The 21,718-nt window shown below is 37.6% G+C and overlaps 1 protein-coding gene across 11 annotated transcripts in view; it reads right to left on the bottom strand.

Moving 5' to 3' along the window:
• The window catches only part of PIGN (phosphatidylinositol glycan anchor biosynthesis class N), a 103,136-nt gene that overhangs the window by 31,099 nt on the left and 50,319 nt on the right, over window positions 1–21,718 (bottom strand). For 10 of the 11 annotated variants that reach the window (XM_053902786.1, XM_053902789.1, XM_053902794.1 and 7 more), the window contains 9 exons: window positions 20,778–20,856; window positions 19,678–19,860; window positions 13,899–14,038; window positions 11,188–11,287; window positions 10,991–11,083; window positions 9,985–10,076; window positions 6,918–7,026; window positions 4,249–4,357; window positions 1,586–1,688 (listed from right to left, as the gene is read on the bottom strand). In XM_053902786.1, coding sequence (XP_053758761.1) covers window positions 1,586–1,688; window positions 4,249–4,357; window positions 6,918–7,026; window positions 9,985–10,076; window positions 10,991–11,083; window positions 11,188–11,287; window positions 13,899–14,038; window positions 19,678–19,860; window positions 20,778–20,856 — 1,008 coding nt within the window. The remainder of the gene's footprint in view (window positions 1–1,585; window positions 1,689–4,248; window positions 4,358–6,917; window positions 7,027–9,984; window positions 10,077–10,990; window positions 11,084–11,187; window positions 11,288–13,898; window positions 14,039–19,677; window positions 19,861–20,777; window positions 20,857–21,718) is intronic. The other variant, XM_053902795.1, reaches the window with a different exon arrangement.

The raw sequence follows: 21,718 nt of genomic DNA on the forward strand, positions 1-21,718 counted from the left end.
GAGAGAGGGAGGCACAGAATCTGAAGGAGGCTCCAGGCTCCGAGCTGTCACTACAGAGCCTGACGTGGGGCTCGAACTCACGAACCGCGAGATCATGACTGGAGCCTAAGTCGGATGCTAATCGATGGAGCCACCCAGATGCTCCTCAAACACATACTTCCTTAAGGCAACCTCTAGGTAGGATCTCTTCATGAAACTCATGTGTCACCCCAAAATGCTGGGTTAGAATAGGAATGATTTTACCTTTTGTCTTCTTATCCAGACTAAAAACTAATTCATAGAAACTTTGATGGATTCTTATTGTAACTAAATTATTTATCCTGAAATTTCACCAATGAAGGGGAAAAGAATGAACAGTTTTAAGGTCACCTTATGTTTATCACTTTTGAGTAAGAACATGCTGACAGACTTCAAGCTTAATTTGAAAATTCAAAGTTCTAAGTCTCAAAGCAAGCCCCTCTTAAGATCTTATGAGGTAACTGGTGAAAATTTCCATGTTGCTTATATTACATCTTCACAGCTGTGCTCCAGATCTGGATATGCAGGGAGAAAGGAAGGCAGGAGGTGTGAGGAGCTCTGGTAAGGGAAGGTTTTGCACCCTTCTGGATCATCTCTTATCTGAGGACTACAAGAACTCCCAGGGTCTAGGCCACTAATAATGTTAGGGTCTACTATGAAAAGATTTTTGAGAACATCCCTCTAATTCTGAATTAGGACAACCAAGTTTCCCAAAGAATAAACCTATATTTTGAACCCAAAATAGTTATACAAAATCATCTAACACTGGGAATAACCTGTTGATAGCACAGGGAATCCCTAGGTTTAGTCTACTTGAGATCAAGATCCTATATTTGGACCAAATTTAGCCCAAATGAGTAGTGGTGATTTGAGCTGTCTGTTGTATCCAGTGTTGTTATAATGTATGTATTTCTCACCCTCATCAGCATTTGAGTAAGGATGAAATAAAATTCAAAGGCAAGTAAAGAATCCTTTTCTTCAAAAGCAGGCGGGACGATTATATCACTGTTTCACAGACTTCTAGAGAACACTTCAAGCTGCTAGTTTTTGTGTTTGTTTTACAAGAAAATTTAAATCTTAAATAAAAATGGGCTCTTTAATTTCTGGGAAAATATTCTGAAAGGTTCTGAATCGAAAGAAATATTTGGACTATGGTATACATAAGACTAAAAATTACAAGAAAAAATATATTCAAATAAGAACAGACAAGTCAAGGCATCATTTGAAGTGCACATAAGTAATGTCACAGAGCTACAGTTCTTCCAAGTCCTTGTTTGAGACTTTGAGTTTCTCCATAATCAACCAAAACTTTCTAACACTGTAGTAAAATGACATTTTAGCAACTCCAGGAAATAAACAGAAAGACAAAGACAACAGGCAATACTATGAAAATAAGAAAACAACAGATTTAAGATCAAGTCATATACAGTTCTTACGAAGCAGAAAATATTTCTAATTTTCTCAACATTTACACATACTTCATTTCCAGAGGTAAAATATTCAAAGAGAAATGTCCATATCATTTAAAACTTGCTACTAAAAATTAAGCTTTAAAACCAGTGCATACCCTGTGCTTAGCAGTATGTAGGTTGACATCAAGGAAAGAAGAATGCTAAACAACCGCTCGAAGAGACTTGTGGGACTCAGCAGTGGCAGGACGAGGGAAAAGGCTGCAATAAAACAAAGGAGGGTAGTGTCAGTACAGCCAGCACAATGGACATGAGTTCAGAAGCACTGATCCTAGGATCATTTACAGCAGCTATTGTTTCTGTGACCTCTCAATTGGGCTATACTTGTCCTAACCATTTTTGTAAGAAATTTGAAACTTGAACATTTTTTTAAAGTTTATTTATTTATTTCAAGAGAGAGACAGAGGGAGCAAGTGGGGAAGAGGCAGAGAGAGAGAGAGAGAGAGAGAGATAAAGAGAAAGAGAGAGAGAGACAGAGAGAGAATCCCAAGCAGGCTCTGTGCTGTCAGTGTGGAACCAGACGCGGGACTTGAACTCAACAAACTGTGAGGTCATGACCTGAGTCAAAACCAAGAGTCAGACGCTTAAACAACTGAGCCACCCAGGCACCCCTGAAACTTCTCGGACAGAGAAAACAGAGCGTGAGTGGGGGAGAGGAAGAGAGAGAGGGAGACAGAATCCAAAGCAGGCTCCAGCCACAGAGCCTGACTGGGGGCTCGTGCTCACTGACCGCGAGGTCATGACCTGAGCCAAAGTTGGATACTCAACCGACTGAGCCACCCAGGCACCCCAAGAAGGAGAGATTCTTAAAGGAGAATGCTGAGAACCTCTGGTAAATGCAGTGTGAGTACGGGAGCTAGAAAAATCATCAATTTTATAGCCATCGTGACAAAAACTGGATCAGGAAAGACTTACGAATGGATGCTACATCTAGGGAAAATTTTGATGAGCATATTTGATGGCCTTAGAGTGTGTCCCCACAGACAGCTTATTAGTTGCAGGGAGAGGGAGAAACAGTAAATATACCGTGAAAAAACTGGGCAACACCTTGATAGGGTGATGGAAATTGACATCAACAATGAGGGACAGATAGAGAGACCATGAGCCTGTAAATGTGACCTAAGAAGGGCACAGCATCACTTATGCAGTATGCTGGCCGATAATGCATAGCTCCAATTTAATTACAAAGAAACATCAGACAAATTCAAACTGAGTAACAGGCCATTGTAGGGTAGGGCTTGTGGTTGGTCATATTCTTCAAAACGTCAATGTCATAAAAGACAAAGAAAGAAAAAAAATGCCATGAACGTTGCTGTGTCAACTGAAAAATTACTCTAAGGATTGGTAGAATAGATAAAAGTACTGAATAGGGTCTTCAAAAAATTGTACACGTACATATATTCACAAACACAGATGAGGGACAAGCACTTGACGTGGAGGACGGCTTTCTATAATTCTGGTAAGTGCACTGTTTTTTAAACGTTTTTAGAAGTTTTAGAGATTTCAAAATGAGATATAATGACATGCGCACAAACTGCGTTTTCTTTGCTTCTCGTCCGCCCTGTGGTTTACCCTTCGGTGGGTAAGAAAACCGAGGAAGTGAGCCAGGCTGCACCGTGAAGGAACGAGGAAAAGCTGGGTTGCTACTATGTCTATCGGACCCCCCAACTTGCCATACGTTGTTTCCGCTGCTGTGTGCTAACTGTGTATTTGTGAAGTTATACACTATGACACAAAGACTTCCCTTTAATATTACAGTTCTCGCTCAGAGTTTTTGTTTTTCCTGGGGATTTAAAAACGAACATGTCCTATGAGAGAGATCATTACTTATAAGTCACCACACTGGAATATTACCACTCCTTCCTTGCAGAATATAAGCTCCAGGAGGGCAGGGATTTGGTCCACCTTTATTATTCTCAGGGAAAAAAATAGTGCCAGAACATAGTACAAACTGAACACATTTTTTTTTTTTTCTAACGAAGGAGCAGTCATTAATATTGTTTAGGCAGAATGAACATAAATAGTAACTTCATTAAATCAAGATAACTGAAGGCCTGCCCTTCATCAATTTTACAGTAAGTTCCATCCAAAGATGGAACAACAAAAATCATTAAAAAAAAAAAAAAAAAAGGTTACACTGCATGCCACATTATTCACAAGTATCACAAAGTGTCTTTTTTTTTAATGAAAAACCTGGACTTCAAGCTTGTCCTGGTCCTCTAGCTGGAAGAAAAACCCTACATCCTTAAATTACACTTGTTTTCTCCACATGCACATTTCGGGATCCTTAAGCAAAGGTACTACAGAGGAATGTGTTTTGAAAATTTTAACTGGCTTTATAAAATGTGTAATGTGTTGGGAAGTGACTAATCAATGTTATTTTCAGCAAGGGAAATACAGATAAAATTGAACTGTTTCTTAGTCCCTGTGTAAGAATGGAGAATTTATGAACTGGCGTGAAATTGCAGGATAAGAATCTCTTCTCTTCTGGAATCACTTAGACTCTTATCAGGTGTCAATAAATGTATAGCCTTATTATCAGGCCAATCATATCCTATCAAGTAATTCTTATTAACACATCAATGGAGACAAACGTTCTAATTTTCTTTGTCAAATTCTACCATGAGATAAAAATAATCACTGGTTATTATTATTTTCATTCAACAAAATTATTTCTTTCAATAACAAGAATATAGATGTAAATGGATAATTTTAAGGTATGACTTGATGTAACGTTAACTCATTTAATTTGACCTCTTACCTAATATTAGCCAGCTAATGATCTGATTAAGAAGAGGCAGTCCTTGCTTCTTGCGTAGACTGCTGTGGGTGCTATACGTAACACACATAGAAAGCACTACGCTCAGCATCTGAAAACAAATACAAACACACAAAGAAAAGAGAAGGTGGTGAGAGACTAGTTTATATACAAAAAGAATACTTAGGAAAGTGCTTCAACAACTGGGATCTAGCCCCAAAGCTATTGACATTGGACCAGCTCACCCTCTTGCAGCAAGGCTACAAGTTAGAGCTTGGTACTAGGCAGACGCCCTCCTTTACAAGCATGAAATGAGGCATGTTACACTTTCAACAACAGTTTGGTATACGTGATCACACTGTATCTATTTAGAAATATTCATTATTGGGGCGCCTGGGTGGCTCAGTCGGTTAAGCGGCCGACTTCAGCTCAGGTCCTGATCTCACACTCCGTGAGTTCGAGCCCCGCGTCGGGCTCTGTGCTGACAGCTCAGAGCCTGGAGCCCGCTTCAGATTCTGTGTCTCCCTCTCTCTCTGTCCCTCCGCTGCTCATGCTCTGTCTCTCTCTGTCTCAAAAATAAATAAAAACATTTAAAAAAACTTAAAAAAAAAATAGGAAATATTCATTATTAACTCTGAAGATTTCCTAAATCATGGAAACGCAGATGGTGCGACGTGGTTAACTGTCTTCCACCTCTGGCCCTTGTCCAGTCATATCCATTGATTCAACACATATTTGTGGCCTGAATGTTCACCTGGTACTGAGAACACAAGGAGGTACAATACTCTTCAGGGAATATATACAAACTAGTGAAGAACTGGGAAACTCTGGCTTGGAGGCTGTTTTCAGAAATACTGTTTGGTGGGAACATGGTCACTCCCGTTCATTTATGTGTCGTCCACAGCTCCCTTTGCACTACAGTAGCAGGGTGGAGAATTTACAACAGACTCCATACAACCCACAAGCTTAAAATACTTCGTTATGGCTCGTTAGAAAATTGTTCGCTAATCTCTGAACTAGAGGATTAACTGTCATTTTAAGAAATGACATAAGCTACGGCTGTAAATAAACTCTTAGAGATCAGATTAGCAACCTCCTCACCAATCCTTGAGATACATTAATTTCTCTTATATTTTCAGTGAATTTAGAAAAAATGCTGTTAAGTAAGTTATGACACAATCCTAGTATCCTTTCAATTGTAAGATGCATTCTGTCAGAGATGTTAAAATGTTAAAAGATATTTGTCTTGGAACCACCAAAAATATGCTATACAATAGAGCAATTAATGCAAATTAATAAAGTTAACAAAAAAAAGAAATTTCATAACAGATTTACCTTATATTCAGGGCTACTTATAAAAAGCCCATAAGAATTTTAACATACTTGCTCCTATAGAGTGGGATCCAGAAACATTCACTTCTGTCAAAGTATTCATAATCATATGTGAATTCTGTCAAAGTTACCTATGGGCTTTAGTGTAAAGCCAGTGAGTGTACCATTTTTTAAAAAAATTTTTTTAACATTTATTTATTATTGAGAGACAGAGAGACACAGAGCATGAGCGGGGGGAGGGGTAGAGAGAGGGGGAGACACAGAATCTGAAGTAGCCTCCAGGTTCTGAGCTGTCAGCACACAGCCTGACGCGGGGCTCGAACTCACAAACTGTGAAATCATGACCTGAGACGAAGTCGGTCGCCTAACCAACTGAGCCACCCAGGTGCCCCAATACCATTTAAAATGAAATACGTGTCCCAATGTCTCGACAGGACATTTGACAAAATACTTCTTCTCTTTTTATGTGTTTTCTGTTGTTCTCCAAGAATAAATTAACATCTTTTAAGTGTTGTATATTTTTATTTTGGAGTATTCTTGGCTTTATTTTCTATTATCCTAAGCTTTGTTCTGAGGAAATTTTTTGAGAAAACTCCTGTAAGTTTTCTTTTGTCAGTGGTCTGGATGTGGTTTTAAATTTTTTTTTTTTTTTTTTAGTGTTAAAAGAACAAACAAGTGGTTTCCATGCTTATGTACAAAACAGCTATCATTTTACAGAATATGACATTATATATTCTCCAATTCTCACAACCCTATATTAGAGCGTATCTCTACAGATTGAAAACAGACTGAAGCTAAACAGACTGAAAATCACACATCTAGTATACAGTATAACTAACTGGGAATTGACTCGATTTTGAAACATCAAGTTCAAAGTTCTTTTTGTCACAGCAAAGCCAACAACCAAGGTGAAGTCAACTTTCTCCTGGCACGTCATCTGAAGTCTTAAACAGACTATGCTTCATGTAAACATACTCAGAGGCTGCTCTCACTTCAAAGATTACCTTTGTCCTGACTCCAATGAGAGCAACACAGAATCTCAGGCCAGAGGAGGCCATTTAGAGTTCAACTTTTTTGGTCAATACGGATGCTTCTCAGGTCTCCTTAGTCTCTGTTCTCTTGGCATCTCTGGGCTGTCTCCTGCTGAACTTTTTGCTATTTCATACCTTTTAGAGAATGTATTTCCATATGATAGCTTACACAGAAAATTTTCTTCCCAACTGGCAGATATTGAGTAATGTAAACACGATGGCATCTTAAGAACAACATCATTAAATACAACCATAAGATATATTTTGGTATATCATCAGCATGACATGGTGTTGAAATGTGTAACTGACCTGAAATAGATGTAACAATAGCTCTTCATTTATAAAACTGTCTTTTCTTTTTATGAGAGATGTTAAAACACACAGGGATAGCAGAAGAACCAGCAAGCCTGCGCCCATTCTGTTTTAAAACACAATTCACAATTTCAAATTTTCTTGATATATTTACTGAACACATATCATATAAAAATATTAGACATTTTACTCTAATGTAGACCCTCCGTATCAGTCATTTGGTTTTGTCAAGATGAAACAGGTATAACAGGAATGAAAATCTGAGGATGAAGATACACGAGGGATGGGGTTATTTTTAACTTCTCACAATTTTTTAGGTATCTTTACCTTATTTCTTGACTTCGATTTTTTTTTTTGATGTTTATGCATTCCAGCCACCACAATTCTTAGGCTGACTTGGACAAGTTTACAGAAAACAATATAAAAAATAGTTAAACGTATCATCACTGTCTACAATATAAACTTTCTGACTATACTATGAGCACTTACTCATACCAAAAAGGATCAACATTTCTAATCCTTAGTGTTGCCGGGAGGAAAAAATGGTTCCTTGTATTATTAACCTTTAGCCAGCGGCTCCTGGTTGTAAAGGAAGGGTAGGGAAGAGGTCACAAAGGCAGCAATGCAAGTGAGGCATTTGTACAGTACGGAGACCACAAATTCTAGTTTTTCAAGAGCACCAGGTATAGTACGGTTCCTGAAGCTGCAGGAAAATGGTATCAAGGAAATGGTGTACTGATGTCGAGTTCTATTTCTCACCTCCCAAAAATCTGAGTAACATAGGACAACTGAAATTAGATTGAGTGCAGAATCTGGAGGCAGGCAACGTGACAACAAAGAGAAAAGGAGTTGGTTAAAAAGAAGTAAGAGCAAAAAGCAGGGCTAAAAATAAATGCAAAGCAGGAATTCCTAGGAAAATGCTTGTTTGTTTTTGTTCGAAGTCTTTGAGAATTGTAAGGGGACAAAGTAGTTATACATTCAGCATGGATTACCATTAAAACTTATGAAAACAGCCATCTATGGTCAAGATACTTTGCTTTTGCTTTTTCTAAAAAATAATTTGGTATTTTAATTCATTGGCAAATATGATTTGATTTTATTTTACTTATTTAAAAAAATTTTTTAATGTTTATTTATTTTTGAGAGAGAGAGACAGAGACAGGGTGTGAGTGGAGGAGGGAGAGAGAGAGGGAGACAAAGAATCCGAAGCAGGCTCCAGGCTCCCAGCTGCCAGCACAGAGTCTGACGTGGGACTCGAACCCACGAACTGTGAGATCATGACCCAAGCCGAAGTCAGACGCTTAACCGACTAAGCCACCCGGGTGCCCCTATGATTTTATTTTAGAGAACTTAAGAGGAATATTATAGCCATGTGATTTTTTTGCTTTTTCTTTTAATTTTATCCTTAAATGTTTCACATATCTATCTTTGCAAGTTTCTAAAGAAGGGAGGTGAGGTGAGAGATCAAATGGAGAGTAGAAATTTCTCCATGAACCAGGAGTCAAAATAAAGAAGTTGCAAAAATAGCTACCAGAACACCAACACAAAGTTAAATCACTGAAGAATTTAAATTAAGATGCATAGAGGGAGAAAACATAATTTTTAAAAATACAAATTAGATTTCTCATGTTTTAACAAGTTTGCCTCCTGAATTCAACTTTAGTAAAATATGCAAGTAGCAAATTTCTATGGAGACCATTTCTATAATCTCTTATTTTAGCATATAAAAACTGCTCGACTGTGTCAACACTGCTTGAGCAGGACAGAAAGGCAGAGACTGACCAAAGCAGAGAAAGGGACTTTGTAAAGACAAGAGGAGAGCTCACAAGAAATATGAAGCAAAAAATAAATGAAAATATTGGAACTCATCTTCTCACAGGCTATTATAGTTTATGACAGACGCAAAATATTTTTACTTCGTAACACTTATTAATAAAGTATGGCTTAGAAGTATGGTCTTAGAGTTCAATACAATTTATTTTGGGCTCTGCTAATAAATAAACTTTATGGAATAATTCCACTTATTCCATACTGGTATTTCACAGAAATGAGATAAAAATGTGTTAACTGATAACACATACTCAAAAATTAACACCTACTTTTAAAAAATATCAATCGTTTAGTTAATCTTCCTTCAGTCAAAAAAAGATACACTTCATCTATTAAAGATTATGTTAAGACGCTAAAAAGAATTGTTTATACAGAGTTCAAAAGAAAGTAACAGATGGGCGCCTGGGTGGCTCAGTCGGTTGAGCATCTGACTTCAGCTCAGATCATGATCTTGCAGTTCGTGAGTTCCAGCTCTGTGTCAGGCTCTGTGCTGGCAGCTCAGAGCCTGAAGCCTGCTTTGGATTTGTGTCTCCATCTCTCTCTGCCCCTCCCCTGCTCTCTCTTTCTCTCTCTCTCAAAAATAAACATTAAAAAAAAGTAACAGAGATGATTATATGACTAGAAAACGAGAGGGACTCTTACATGAAGCAAAGATCATCTAGCCTGCCGAGCACAGACATGCGTATGTGCGAGCGCACTCACACACACACACACACACACACACACACACACACACACAGCCAGTTGAAGTGACTAAACATGGTAAAGCCATCAAAGTACAGAGCTCCCTCCCCTAGAGATCGTTACATGCAGATTAGGAGAGACTTTCATTTTCCTAAGACATTTAAAGCTTAGACATGCTCAAAGGCAAAGACAGAGGTTAGTCTATCAGTGGCTTTTCGATCTTTACATTTTTGGCAACCGAACATTTTTCATATGAAACCTTTTACTGATTCCTTAATATACAAAAGCCTCTAGACTTCTTTTTTTTGGAATTTTAAATTATCACTGTTTGGCCCAATTTCACTTTTTTGAAGGCCCAGAAGTATCTCCAGGGAGCTTTAATGCTTCTCAGAGTCTGAGCCAAAATTATCACCAATGGTCCGATATTAGTATTTTAACTTTTGGTTTATTCACTAGTTTGTTTTGAAACTCATGACCAAGATTAGGCTCATATTTCACAGTGCTTGAGAAAAACAATTATACTGAAAAGAAAAGAAAATATTGTTCATACACTAGAAAGATATCTGGCTTTCGTCCTACAACGGGCATCAGTGGGAACGCTGCCAGGAGCAAAGAGAAGAAAATCCAACTCAGTGAGATGCTCTAAAATAAATAAAAAAGTTATCTTTAGACAAATATGGTAAAGAAAATAGTCTTTAGTGTTTCATAGACTGCACTCCTGTAAAGATTATATGCGAAGCCTTATAGCTGTTTAAAAAATAATACAGTTACTACTGGTGAGAGATCTGTTAATAGTAGGTACTGCATTAAATAAAGTCTCACAATAACCTCAAGAGGTAGGGTATATTACTCACAATATTTCAGATGAGGAAACTGAGATCAGCGATGTGAAAGTACATGTACCAGGTCTATGACTAGTAAATGAAACAGCCAGGATTGAAACCTGGGTCATATTTCATAGCAAGTACTTCCATCAATTTATGTTATACCATACACTGATAATATCTATAAGAAAGCTGGCCTGCAACCATAATCAAGGGATTGAGCTCAGGGGGGAAAGAAGTAGAAGTATGTTTGTAATTCGATCAAGACAAAAAACGATTAATAACGCCATTCGATGGAGAATCCTATAAGTTCTCTCATAGGGTGGAAAGAAGATTATTTCTATCCTCCTGCTACCTCCCTCAAAAAATATCAAAGTGGAAACATGAGCCTATTCTCAGGGCTAGGCAAAAGGTGACTCCTTTGACTTGAGTTCAGAGCACTGCCTCTGAAGCCATTGCATTGCGCTGGACAATACCATCATTTAGATATTTGGTACCAGTTCTGCATCTAGGGTGTTTCAATCACCCCATGACCAATTCACTTTGATGTGAAAGTCTATGTGAATCACTGAAACATTAGAGGCAACCGCAGTCCTCCTGTCAAAAGGACCAGGCTCTTTATGTAAGGACACATTCTACTCTTTTCTTTAAAAATGAACAATTCCCTGAGTTAAACACATATCAAAACAAAGTAGCTACTAATCCGTCTAATGTCAAAACAAGTACTTATACCTTTGCTCGAGTCCATAGCTGGGTGATAAATGGCCAACCCGCAAATGCAAGAAGTCCAGCTGTAAGCATGTAGCGGTAGAAAAAACTGAGAACCTAGTAATGCATTCCAAAGAAGAAATGAAAAATGAGGTCATTTAAAAGGAGTTACATATGTATGAAAGAGATCTGAAAATGCTGTAACGTGGTAAATTACTCACTAATATTTCAATTCCCAGGATAAAGACTAACAGGTATCCAACAAAATAACTTGGAGGAACGGTCAACAGTAATGTGACAAAGTCTTGAATAACTTGAAACCTGTTTAACAAGATCATTTATAAAAATATTATTTATACTATATATTGAGCAAAAAAATGAGGTCATATATGATAAAAAATAAAAACTGCGTAAACCTAGAAATCAGGGAATTTTCAATTCATAGGTTATTCAAAAACTAATATAATCTGTAACAGATTTCTTTCAACGGCTTCACTTAACTAAATCTCTTTTTTTGAAACCTAGAAGTATTTCAGAAAAAGTATAATTTCTGAATTAATTTGATAATGATCACAAAAATCTGTTTTTAAAACATAAACATTAATGGTAAATCTTTGATTTTAGCTTAAACGTGAGTACATGCAATTACGGATACATTATCAGAAATAAAATACGATGAACTCAAAATGGATTAAAACTGGGAAAAGATTTAGATCCACCAAAGTTAATTTTATATTGAAATCTCAACTGTCTTAATAAAATAAACATATGTTTTCCTAATCTAGGTAGCGAAAAATATTTAGTTTTTATTTTTTTAATGTTTATTTATTTTTGAGAGAGACAGAGTCCAAGTGGGGGAGGGGCAGAGAGAGAGGGAGACACAGAATCTGAAGCAGGATCCAGGCTCTGAGCTGTCAGCACAGAGCCCAATGTGGAGCCCAAACCCATGAACCATGAGATCATGACCTGAGCTGAAGTCTGACACTTAACTGACTGAGCCACCCAGGAGCCCCAAGAAGAAAAATTTTTAATGTTTATCTATTTTTGAGAGAGAGAGAGAGAGAGACAGAGACAGAGCACGAGTGGGGGAGGGGGAGAGAGAGAGGGAGACACAGAATCTGAAGCAGCCTCCAGGCCCTAAGCTGTCAGCACAGAGCCCAACACGGGGTTCGAACCCAGGAACTGTGAGATCATGACCTGAGCTGAAGTCAGAGGCTTAACTTACTCGGCCACCCAGGTGCTCCAGTAGAGAAAATTTTAATTGCACTTTTTCATTGAGCTAAATAACCTTTTCCAAACCCAATTTAAAATGTCACTAATTGTACACTCATTGTAATTAAATGTGAACCCATAACCATTAAACATGTATTATATACTTGAGTACTTTCTGCATTTCATCACTAGAAAAAAATTTTTTTTAGCATTTGTAGTGATTAAGTAGGTAATTATAAAAGCTCAGTATCATTTGGTTTATGATCTTTTTCTGCTTGAAAACAATGGCTACATAATATTATCAAAACTACTAAGGTGCCATGGAGAAAAGAAATGTTAACACCAGTCAAGAGGAGAATGCTTCTTTTGTTCTCAACAGCTGAACAAGCACAGAAAAATAAGAGATGACTTTGTAAAATCATTTAGAAGATTTTACAAGATTTTAGAAGAAAGGTGAATTTTTATGTTTTATTTTCTATGTATTTTCAAAAAGATAAAGATAGAACACAACATACATTCAAAATCACATTTCCTCTTAAAGTTTAAATAGATAAGTCACCTTCATAATTAGGACATTTGATAATTCAGGAGGATTCTGTAGTAGAATAGAAGTTTCTGCAGGGATAAAACTTCCCATTCTAAAAACTTTTAAACCAGAGTGAATGACATTAGAAAAAATCCGATTTAAGTATGTCTATCCAGCAATCCTATTCCTTTCAAACAGAGAAGCAACACTATGTCCTTCTGATAGTGTCTTTTTGCCTTATCCTTCTAAATGTTATATTTTAATTTTAATTTTTGGTACTTTTAGTATTTCAATGTTTTTAGTACTTAAGGATGAAAGATGTGGTCAAATCCGGAGTTTAAAAAAATTAGAATAAAAATACTTACCGTGTCATGACAAACATACTGGCCAACCCTGAATATACCCTTAATTCTGAGCTCTCATTCCCTGGTCTGCTTTCCGGGTCTGGTTTTGCTCAGGGGATGCTTGGACGCCCAAGACTTAAGTTCAAATTCTAGATTACTGGAGCAAATATAGAACAAGATGGGCAACGTGTCCCTCGCTGTCTATGAACGTGAACCAGCCCAATGTTTGAGTGGTTTTATATTTAAGTGCTTGAAACTCGCCTGGGAGCTCTGCCTCTGATGTTTTCTACAGCAGTAAGAACCCATTTTACTTCCAGCCTGTGAGGAGGCACTTCAAGGAGGACCCGTGGCACCCGTGAACAATATCCACCATTCTGTATGTTCACATTACTAGTGTGGATTTAATTACCAACTCCGTTTATCTAGGTTTACGTGATAGCTAGGAAAGGAAGGGCAAAAAAACGTGTGGAAAGAAAACATGTAAATTTCCTTGTGAAACCTGAAGATACACTGGAATCTGAGATGATACGACAAATTCAAAATATAAGTTCCTCCTGGCATAGTACTGTCAATATTAATTACTCTATGTTTAGTCCAGATGTTTCTTAGAAAAGGTACACAAAGAAGGGAACGAGGTCAACACAACCTCACGGCAGTAAGGGAAAGGTAAAACAAAAAAAGACGTTTATATGCCACTTTCCTTCTGCTAGCAATGAAGTGAGAGGGCTCAGAAATTGGAGGGCATTATAACTATCTCTGATGATTTATGCTACAGAAATCTAATGCACTTTAAAAATAGATTTCACTGTCAGCGAAGTGCAAAATAAGACAGCATGGGAGTGTTACTTACTCTCTTAGAACCGCATACCATATTGGCACTGGCAACAAACAATATATGTAATAAGTCCAGGGACAGTCTTGAAGCAGCAGGAAAAATGCTACAAAAACACCAATAGCTATACAACTACATGACAGGAGGTGGCTTGGTTTCTGAAAATCAAACAGAACATTGAAACACTTCTAAATTCATGCTGATTGACAGGTTTTTAAAAGAGATTTTACAAAGTGAAGACATCTATTACATGATTAATTGAAGAACTGCATTTAAAAAAAACCTGTCATTGGAGAAGCATTATTACAGGAAGAAAAAGCTGGCTATTCTGAAATTGTTGCTATTAGGCAATTCTCCATTTAAAAGTGACTATGTTCCTCAAGTTTGTCTGCGAGTAACTTGTTTGGAACTCTGAACATATTTCTCCTTAGTAACAATCTTATAAATGTTGATCGAGCTCCCTCACTAGCTCACAAAAGCCCATTTAATCCGCAATAAACTGTGGGACTTAATCTTCATTTGGAACAATGCTTCTATCTATTCAAACTCCAACTTGACACGCTGCCCACGTTTCTCTCTCCACCGCCCAACCACAGTGTGTTCATTCAGTCATATCTTCTCTTCCCAACCACCTGCCAAACAAGAAAGGAGTTCCCCAATGTGAGTCACGAGTGATGGCCTCCATGGGCTGTGCATGCCCGTGGGCGCTCTGGGCCGGGAGTAATGAAGCAAGCTTCAGGGATAGACGTTCCGACGATTGGAAACAAACGCACCTATGGAAAGCTGTGATGCTAAGAAGAGCCACAGAGGAAAAACACAGGAATGGAGGGGTAATATGGCATTCTCTTTTCTCTGTCCTTTGTTTTGTCTGTTTTCCCCTTGCTTTGCCAGCCAAAGCTAAATAAGGTGAGAATTAAGAATTACTCATTGTAGTAGAAGCCTTGTGGGGGAGAGAGACAAGAGGGTTTTTTTCCTCTTTATAATTCCTCCTTACTGGCACAAAATGTCACCAGAAAGGAAGTAAAAAACAAGGATAAATTAGGACAGTTGGAAAAAGGAAGGTGAGACACGGCAATGTGATTAAGAGTGTAGAACTACACAGATCAGAATTCAAATTCTGGTTCAGTCAAAGTCCAAAACTATCCTGAGACTCAGTTTCATCCCATTTATAAAATGGGAGTAATAATTCCATATCTATTGGTCAAGGTTGGTAATGCTTAAATGAGATTATGTAGAGCTTAACAAAATGCCCGGAATATTATAACAGCTTAATACATAGTGGCTGCTGCTATTACCTTCATTTTTATTCTCTCCTCCCTACTTCTCTGCACTAGTCCCAGCAGGTGCTGTAGAAATCTGAAGGTGAATGGAACTGGAAATGGAGATGTGTGACACAGCGTGGGGGACCCATAGCAAGGGGCAAATCTCAAACAGATGTGGAGATGGAGTCTCTAAAGCTGAAGGTGGCTGAGGCATGCATTCATCATTTAAGAGATGACACTGGTTTCACAGCATATTGAGAATAGGAAAATAATAACAAAAGAAGTTTAAAAGAGTACGTTATGGGGCGCCTGGGCGGCTCAGTCGCTTAAGCATCCAACTCTTGCTTTCAGCTCAGGTCATGATCTCACAGTTTCATGGGTTCAAGCCCTGCGATGGGCTCTGTGCTGGCAGTGCAGAGCCTGCTTGGGATTCTCTCTCTCTCCCTCTCTCTCTGCCCCTTCCCCACTCATGCTGTCTCTCTCTCTCTCTCTCTCAAAATAAATAAATACACTTAAAAAAAACACAAAAAGAAATGAGTACCTAAAAAAACATTTTTGAGGGATTTTCTAGAGTCAGTATAATATGGTATAATAATCTAATCCTTTGATACCTAAAATATACATTATCAATGATATTCACTCATAGGAAATGAAATCATAAAGAATTCAGTTCAACTGAAGTAGAGATTGAAAGGCGTTTTTTTTTTTTTAAAGCTTATTTCTTTATTTTGAGAGAGAGAGAGAGATAGACAGCGTGCCAGTGCATGAGATGGAAGAAGCAGAAAGAGAGGGAGAGAATCCCAACCAGACTCCACGCTTTTAGCACGGAGCCCAACACGGGGCTCAGTCCCACCGATTGTGAGATCGTGACCCGAGCTGAAATCAAGAGTCGGACACTTAACCAACTGAGCCACCCAGATCCCCAAAGGCTTTTAAATAGTAAGAGTGGGGGTACGTTTTCTACTTCCTCATGAATTGACTCCCCACCTTCCCTTAGCTCCTCAAAACACAACTAATGATAACAAACCATGCACTGTGACGACTCTTCCCTCCGATAAGCACTTACTAAGCTGCGCACTCTGGGCCTGCTCTGTACTAGGTGCCGGCCTCCACGGAGTTCAAACCACGTGGGTTGGTATGGACTCATGAGACTTGGTTCAAGGGGTTAATATTTGGGGATTTTATTAGGTAATACGAAAATAAAGGTCAACATGTGGCAAAATAAGGGTATTTCGTTCTAAAGCAAGTAACATCTGAACTGGCCAAAGCAAAGGAGAAGAGTATGTACAAGTTACACACAGGATACAATTATGAGGAGCTGTAGCAAATTATATTTAAATACTCACTGCCTGTAATGGTGATGAATCAGAAATGACCTGTATATCTTGAGTGACACCATCATGAAGAAGTGACATAAATTTCGGAGTCAGGCATAAATTTAATTCCAAGGCTTTCTTCCATTTGCTCGCCAATTTGACTAACCCATTTAGCTTGTCTAAAGCTGTTTCCTCATCTGGCAATGAGGATAGTGTTTGTTTCAAGCCCACGGCTCCCTCCCCAGAGGCCCTCTCTATCCCAGCCGTACCAGTGACTGCACTCTTCCAAAAAGCCATGCTGCCTCTCTCCTCTTCTGGGGCCTGCTGCTCTCTCTGTGCGTCATCTTCCTTTTTTCTACGGAGCTATCCTATTCACCCTTTAAGACTTCACTTTGGCAACAGCCTCCCCGACGAAGCCTCCCTATACCCCACCCACAAGCGTCGCGTTCTAAAAAGTACACGGCTGGGGTCATCTTACCTCCTAACTGCTCTCCATGCCTCCCTCCAGTTAAGACTATTGACCACTGGCATTTTAGTTTTCCTTCAGAACCGTTCAGGTTGTGTCACTTCCCTAGGTTATAATCTCTCACTGAAGATGAATCAGAATGGTTTTGCAAACAGAACCAGAGGGCTCAAAAAAAATTTCACAACCTCACCTGTAATGGTCAGTCTGTAATGGTCAAAACTGACACAATGGTCAGGTTTGTGTGTCAAAACGTGGCTAGGCTATATAGTGCCCATTATCCTCAAACACGGATGTAGGTGTTGCCGTGAAAGCATCTTGTGGATGTGATTAAAGTCTACAATCAGCTGACTTTAAGGGAGATTATCCAAGGTAACCGGGGCGGGCCTGATTCAATCAGTTGAAAAGCTTGAAGAGCACAACGGCAGGCTTCCCTATAGAACGGAAGCATAGCTACCGAGCGTGGCTTCGGGTCTTGCCTGCAGGCTCCTGTCTGCCCCTCTTCACGGCCTGACCTGTGGCTTTAGAACTTTCCTAACTAGCTCCCACAATCACAAGCCATTTCCTTACACTAACCCTACTAATACATAGATCCCACTGGTTCTGTTTCTCTGGTTTAACTCGAAGTGATACACCAACTCCTCACAAAATCCAATGTAAAATCTATAGTCTAGCATTTGAGGTCTTTGATTACTTCAACCTAACCTACACCGTCGGTATGATCTCCTCTTCGTCCCTTGAACAAACCTTCCACCTTCTCCCCAAGTTGAACTTTTTATTCCAAAAGCAGCATGGTGTAGAAAGAGCATGAATTTAAGTATCGGCAAATATTAGTTCTGTCATTTTGTCATAGTGTGTCTTTGAAGAAACCGTGTAGCTCTCTGAGCCTAAATTCCCCTCTTCATATCACGAGACTCCTAACTGCCAGATTTAAGGTTGTGTTAAGCTTAATTGAATAACGCATGCAAAGCACCCAACATAGTCCTGGGATAGTGAGTCTCAATAAATATTACTTATTACACCAGCATAACAAACATTTTCCCAACTCTGCCTCTGTTTAGATCATTCAGTTTGCTTTATTCTCATCCTCTCCCTGTAGTAGTTAATTTTCTATCAAGACTTACTTTTTCCTGTTGTCATTGTCCTCGCTAAAGTGAGCTCTCCTCTATTTAATATATATCACATTCAAACACTTAATATATATTAAAGTTGTCAAATGTCAAAGCTGTCTTTTGCAATGTAGTGTAGTATAGCAACCTACGTCTGATAAGGTGGTTATGTGTGTACATCTCTTACCTACTTTACTCTAATTCTAAGCTCCTGGAGGGCAGAATCTGGATTTTCTATTTCTCTGTATAGCCTATGCAGTAGTTAGCATTATATCGTACATCCAATTAAACATTCACTGCATTATCAGGTTAATGGATAAAGGAGAATTATCAGCTATGAAATTGTGTTGACTCATCAAGCTAAAGACTTCATATCTTTTCTCAACAACCAAAAGAGCAAGATAGACATGAAAAGATAATGTTTGGCACAAGTCTGTTCTGGATTCAAATCTCAATTCCTCCACAGCCTAGCTCAGAGTGGCCTTTTGCAAAATACTTAAACAGCTTTGGTTTCCTCTTTTGTAAAAAGAAATTATAATGCTTTCAGCACTGTTATGAGTTTAAAATGACAAAATAAACTCCAAGTACCCAGCAGAATGCCACTACTAAAACATGGTTGGTTCTGTCTCTCTTGCTATCGTGTCAAAAATTATCCCCATTCTAGCCAATTTTACGCACATTCAAATAATGAAAATTACTTGGGGGGAATTATTTAAGATGCATTAAAGCACTATAAAAAGTTGGAATAAACACTACTGTTCTTCCTTCCATTACAGAAAAATAAAATATAAAATTAGAAAAAGTTACCACTGGGAATGTCTGCAAACTATTATTATTAAATATACCATCCTGATTATATTGCCTTTTAGAGGATTTGGACATGGTAATAATTATTAGAGAGAATAAAGAAAATGCAAGTGGCATATTCTCCCCAAAAAATGATAATTAGCAATATATATGAAAAGAGTAAAGTATTTTAATGTAGTAAAACCATATATGTACAGTTATTACTTACTCAGTTACATGAAGTATTATTAAAATTTTTTGAGGGTTTTTTTTTTTTTTTTGCATTGAAAGTACAGTAAACTAGAGACTGATTCTTAAAATAAAGATAAATAGAAAGTTCTGAAAATTTGCATTAGAAATTTCAGGAAGTTGTAAGAAGGTAAGAATAGTTCCAGAAAAGCACATACATTATTTAAAAAGGGACATTTTGAGTAAATGATTTTTGTCACTTTCTAGCTACCAAACTTTTAATATCAGATAAAGCTAAATATACTGCTTTGAAGTAGTTTTCTGACCACCTGTACTAGAAAGATATGGGATGCTTACAACAAGCTAAGTAATTATTACAAGGAACAGATAATCAACAGCTAATGCCATAGGAAAATTTAAATTATGCAGCTATCTTTATAGCCCTCTTAAGTTATGGGGCCATTATTATTAATATACCTTTTTCCCAACCAAAGAAATAAAGATAACTGAAAAAAAGAGACCCAATATGACAAAAGCAAATGAAAGTAAGAGTTAGCTTAGTACACCTTGCACATTGTATGAACTCATTACAGTTGATTTGATTCAATTTCTTTCTCCAGCCTTAGTGATTTAACACCATTATCCGAGCTTCATTATATGTTCTGAACATACCTTAACTTCTTTATTAACACCTCTAGTAAGGTTAAAATGAGACTTGATGATCAACAAAAAAGCGTAAGATGTCCATCCCAAAAAACCAAGAACAACATTGATGGCCAAGAAGAATCTGTCATAAGTGTGATAATAGGACAATCCTTTCAATGCAAGATGAATCAGCTCCTTGCAAAGGGAGACCTATGGAGAAAGGAAGACATAACTTGCCACATGGGAAGAATAAGAAGTTTTAAAGGAAGGAAATATATTAAAATTAGAGTGCGTAACTGTAGATGATGGATCAAGAACAGATTTTAATTATTCGAGGAGCTTCTTGCAAAGTATAAGAACAATTCCCGGTAGAATGAATTTTGAATCTTGATAAGAAAGGGCATTTAAGATGTAAATTATGATATGTATAGTGATTTAACATGATTCATTCTGTGGAAATACCTACAGAGGACCATGAAGGAAAGTAACGAAGGCTCTCGAATATTGGTCCCATGTAGCAAAGACACTTACATTTCTATCATTTTTCATTTTCTCATGTCAGATTACCCAAGTCAGTTATAAAGCATCATTAAAACAGGAAAACAATAGCTCACTGTTTTAAAACCATAAACAAACATTAGAAATGCATGGTATTACTTAGGCAATTTGAAAAACTGAAAACAGAATTCTTTCCTTCTTTGAAATTATGACCATTTAAGAAAAAGAAAATTAATGAAAAACATAGCAGCGTTCTTGAGAAGCTTCAAAGCGGCAGTATAAACATTAGGCTCCTGATAGTGTGTAGATAAGTCCAAACGTACAAATATGCCATGTTCTAAAATGTTATGCATTTAAGTATGGTTATAGAAATTTGGAATATACTTTCTCATTATAGAAAATGGCAACTGTTCACTTCCAACGCTAACCTTAAAAAGTCTACCCTGACAATATCTGAAATAACAGAAGTATGCCCGTGGCTAAAGCAGCTACTGAGAAAATTGAATCCTTACTTAAGTGTTCAGGAAAGCTCCTTGGCCTGCCCACTTTGCTCTCCATTGCATATCTCGCCCCTCCCCATACTCCAAACGGTGACCAGCTATTTCTATACACCAGGCCCACATACTTACTGCTTCATCATACTTTCTCTGTTTTATGTAAGATCTTGCTTTTCTTACAATGTTTAGCTGTTTAGATTCAGGAAGCAACCTACAAAAGAAAAGGTTAGATTTAAAATGTCTCCTCGTTTCAATGACAAGTTTTCTTTCTTGTTTTTCTTTCTTAATTGAAAATGAAAGGATGGTAAAAGCTGAGAAAATAAAAACTGAAATAAAAAAAAAAAAGGAAGAAACCTAAAGCTAAGTTGTATTATTGCTAGTCATCTGAACCCTCCCAAGAAATAACTTCTAAATTTGGTTTTCTTGACTCAAAGATTCAACTCCAAACTATACTTATGAAGTCATATGATCCATCATTTTGAAGAAATGAAGTACTCTGGCTAATAAAGAAATTCTGACTAAAACAACGCAATTAATGGAGCAGTAAACCAGGGGCGTGAGCTTCAGTACCCAGAACTTCGGGTGTTCATCATACACAGACACAACAGACAAGGCCAATCCACTATGGATGGCTCTTTGTACCCCTGAGCTAGACAGGGACTTAGAATTGTCGTGATCAAAAACTGCAGGCAATCAAAACCAACAAAGTTAATGAACAATTTGAACCTCTTTACCATTCTTATACTACACAATATACTTGTGGTTCCCTTATCTTTTATTTCTCTTTCTGTCATTTTCCTGTCATTTTACCACAGTAGAAGCCTTATATACACAAGAGAAATACTCCTAATACTGCATAACCAGGAAATATATCTAACGGCATTAAGTTTATGGAATGTAAAAACTGAAGAAATATAACCAGAACTCAATAACCTGATTGAAATAAGTATATTTAAACACAAAATTGAATGTATACTGCTTAATTAAAACTTATAAAGTGAATACCTCCAAACTTAAAAAGTATAAAAAAGTTTTTTAAGGCTTTATTAGGGTTAGATCATTTGAAATTGATA

This window comes from Panthera pardus, unplaced genomic scaffold (assembly GCF_024362965.1).
Source record: "Panthera pardus isolate Hobbes unplaced genomic scaffold, ASM2436296v1 HiC_scaffold_15, whole genome shotgun sequence".
NCBI lineage: Eukaryota > Metazoa > Chordata > Mammalia > Carnivora > Felidae > Panthera > Panthera pardus.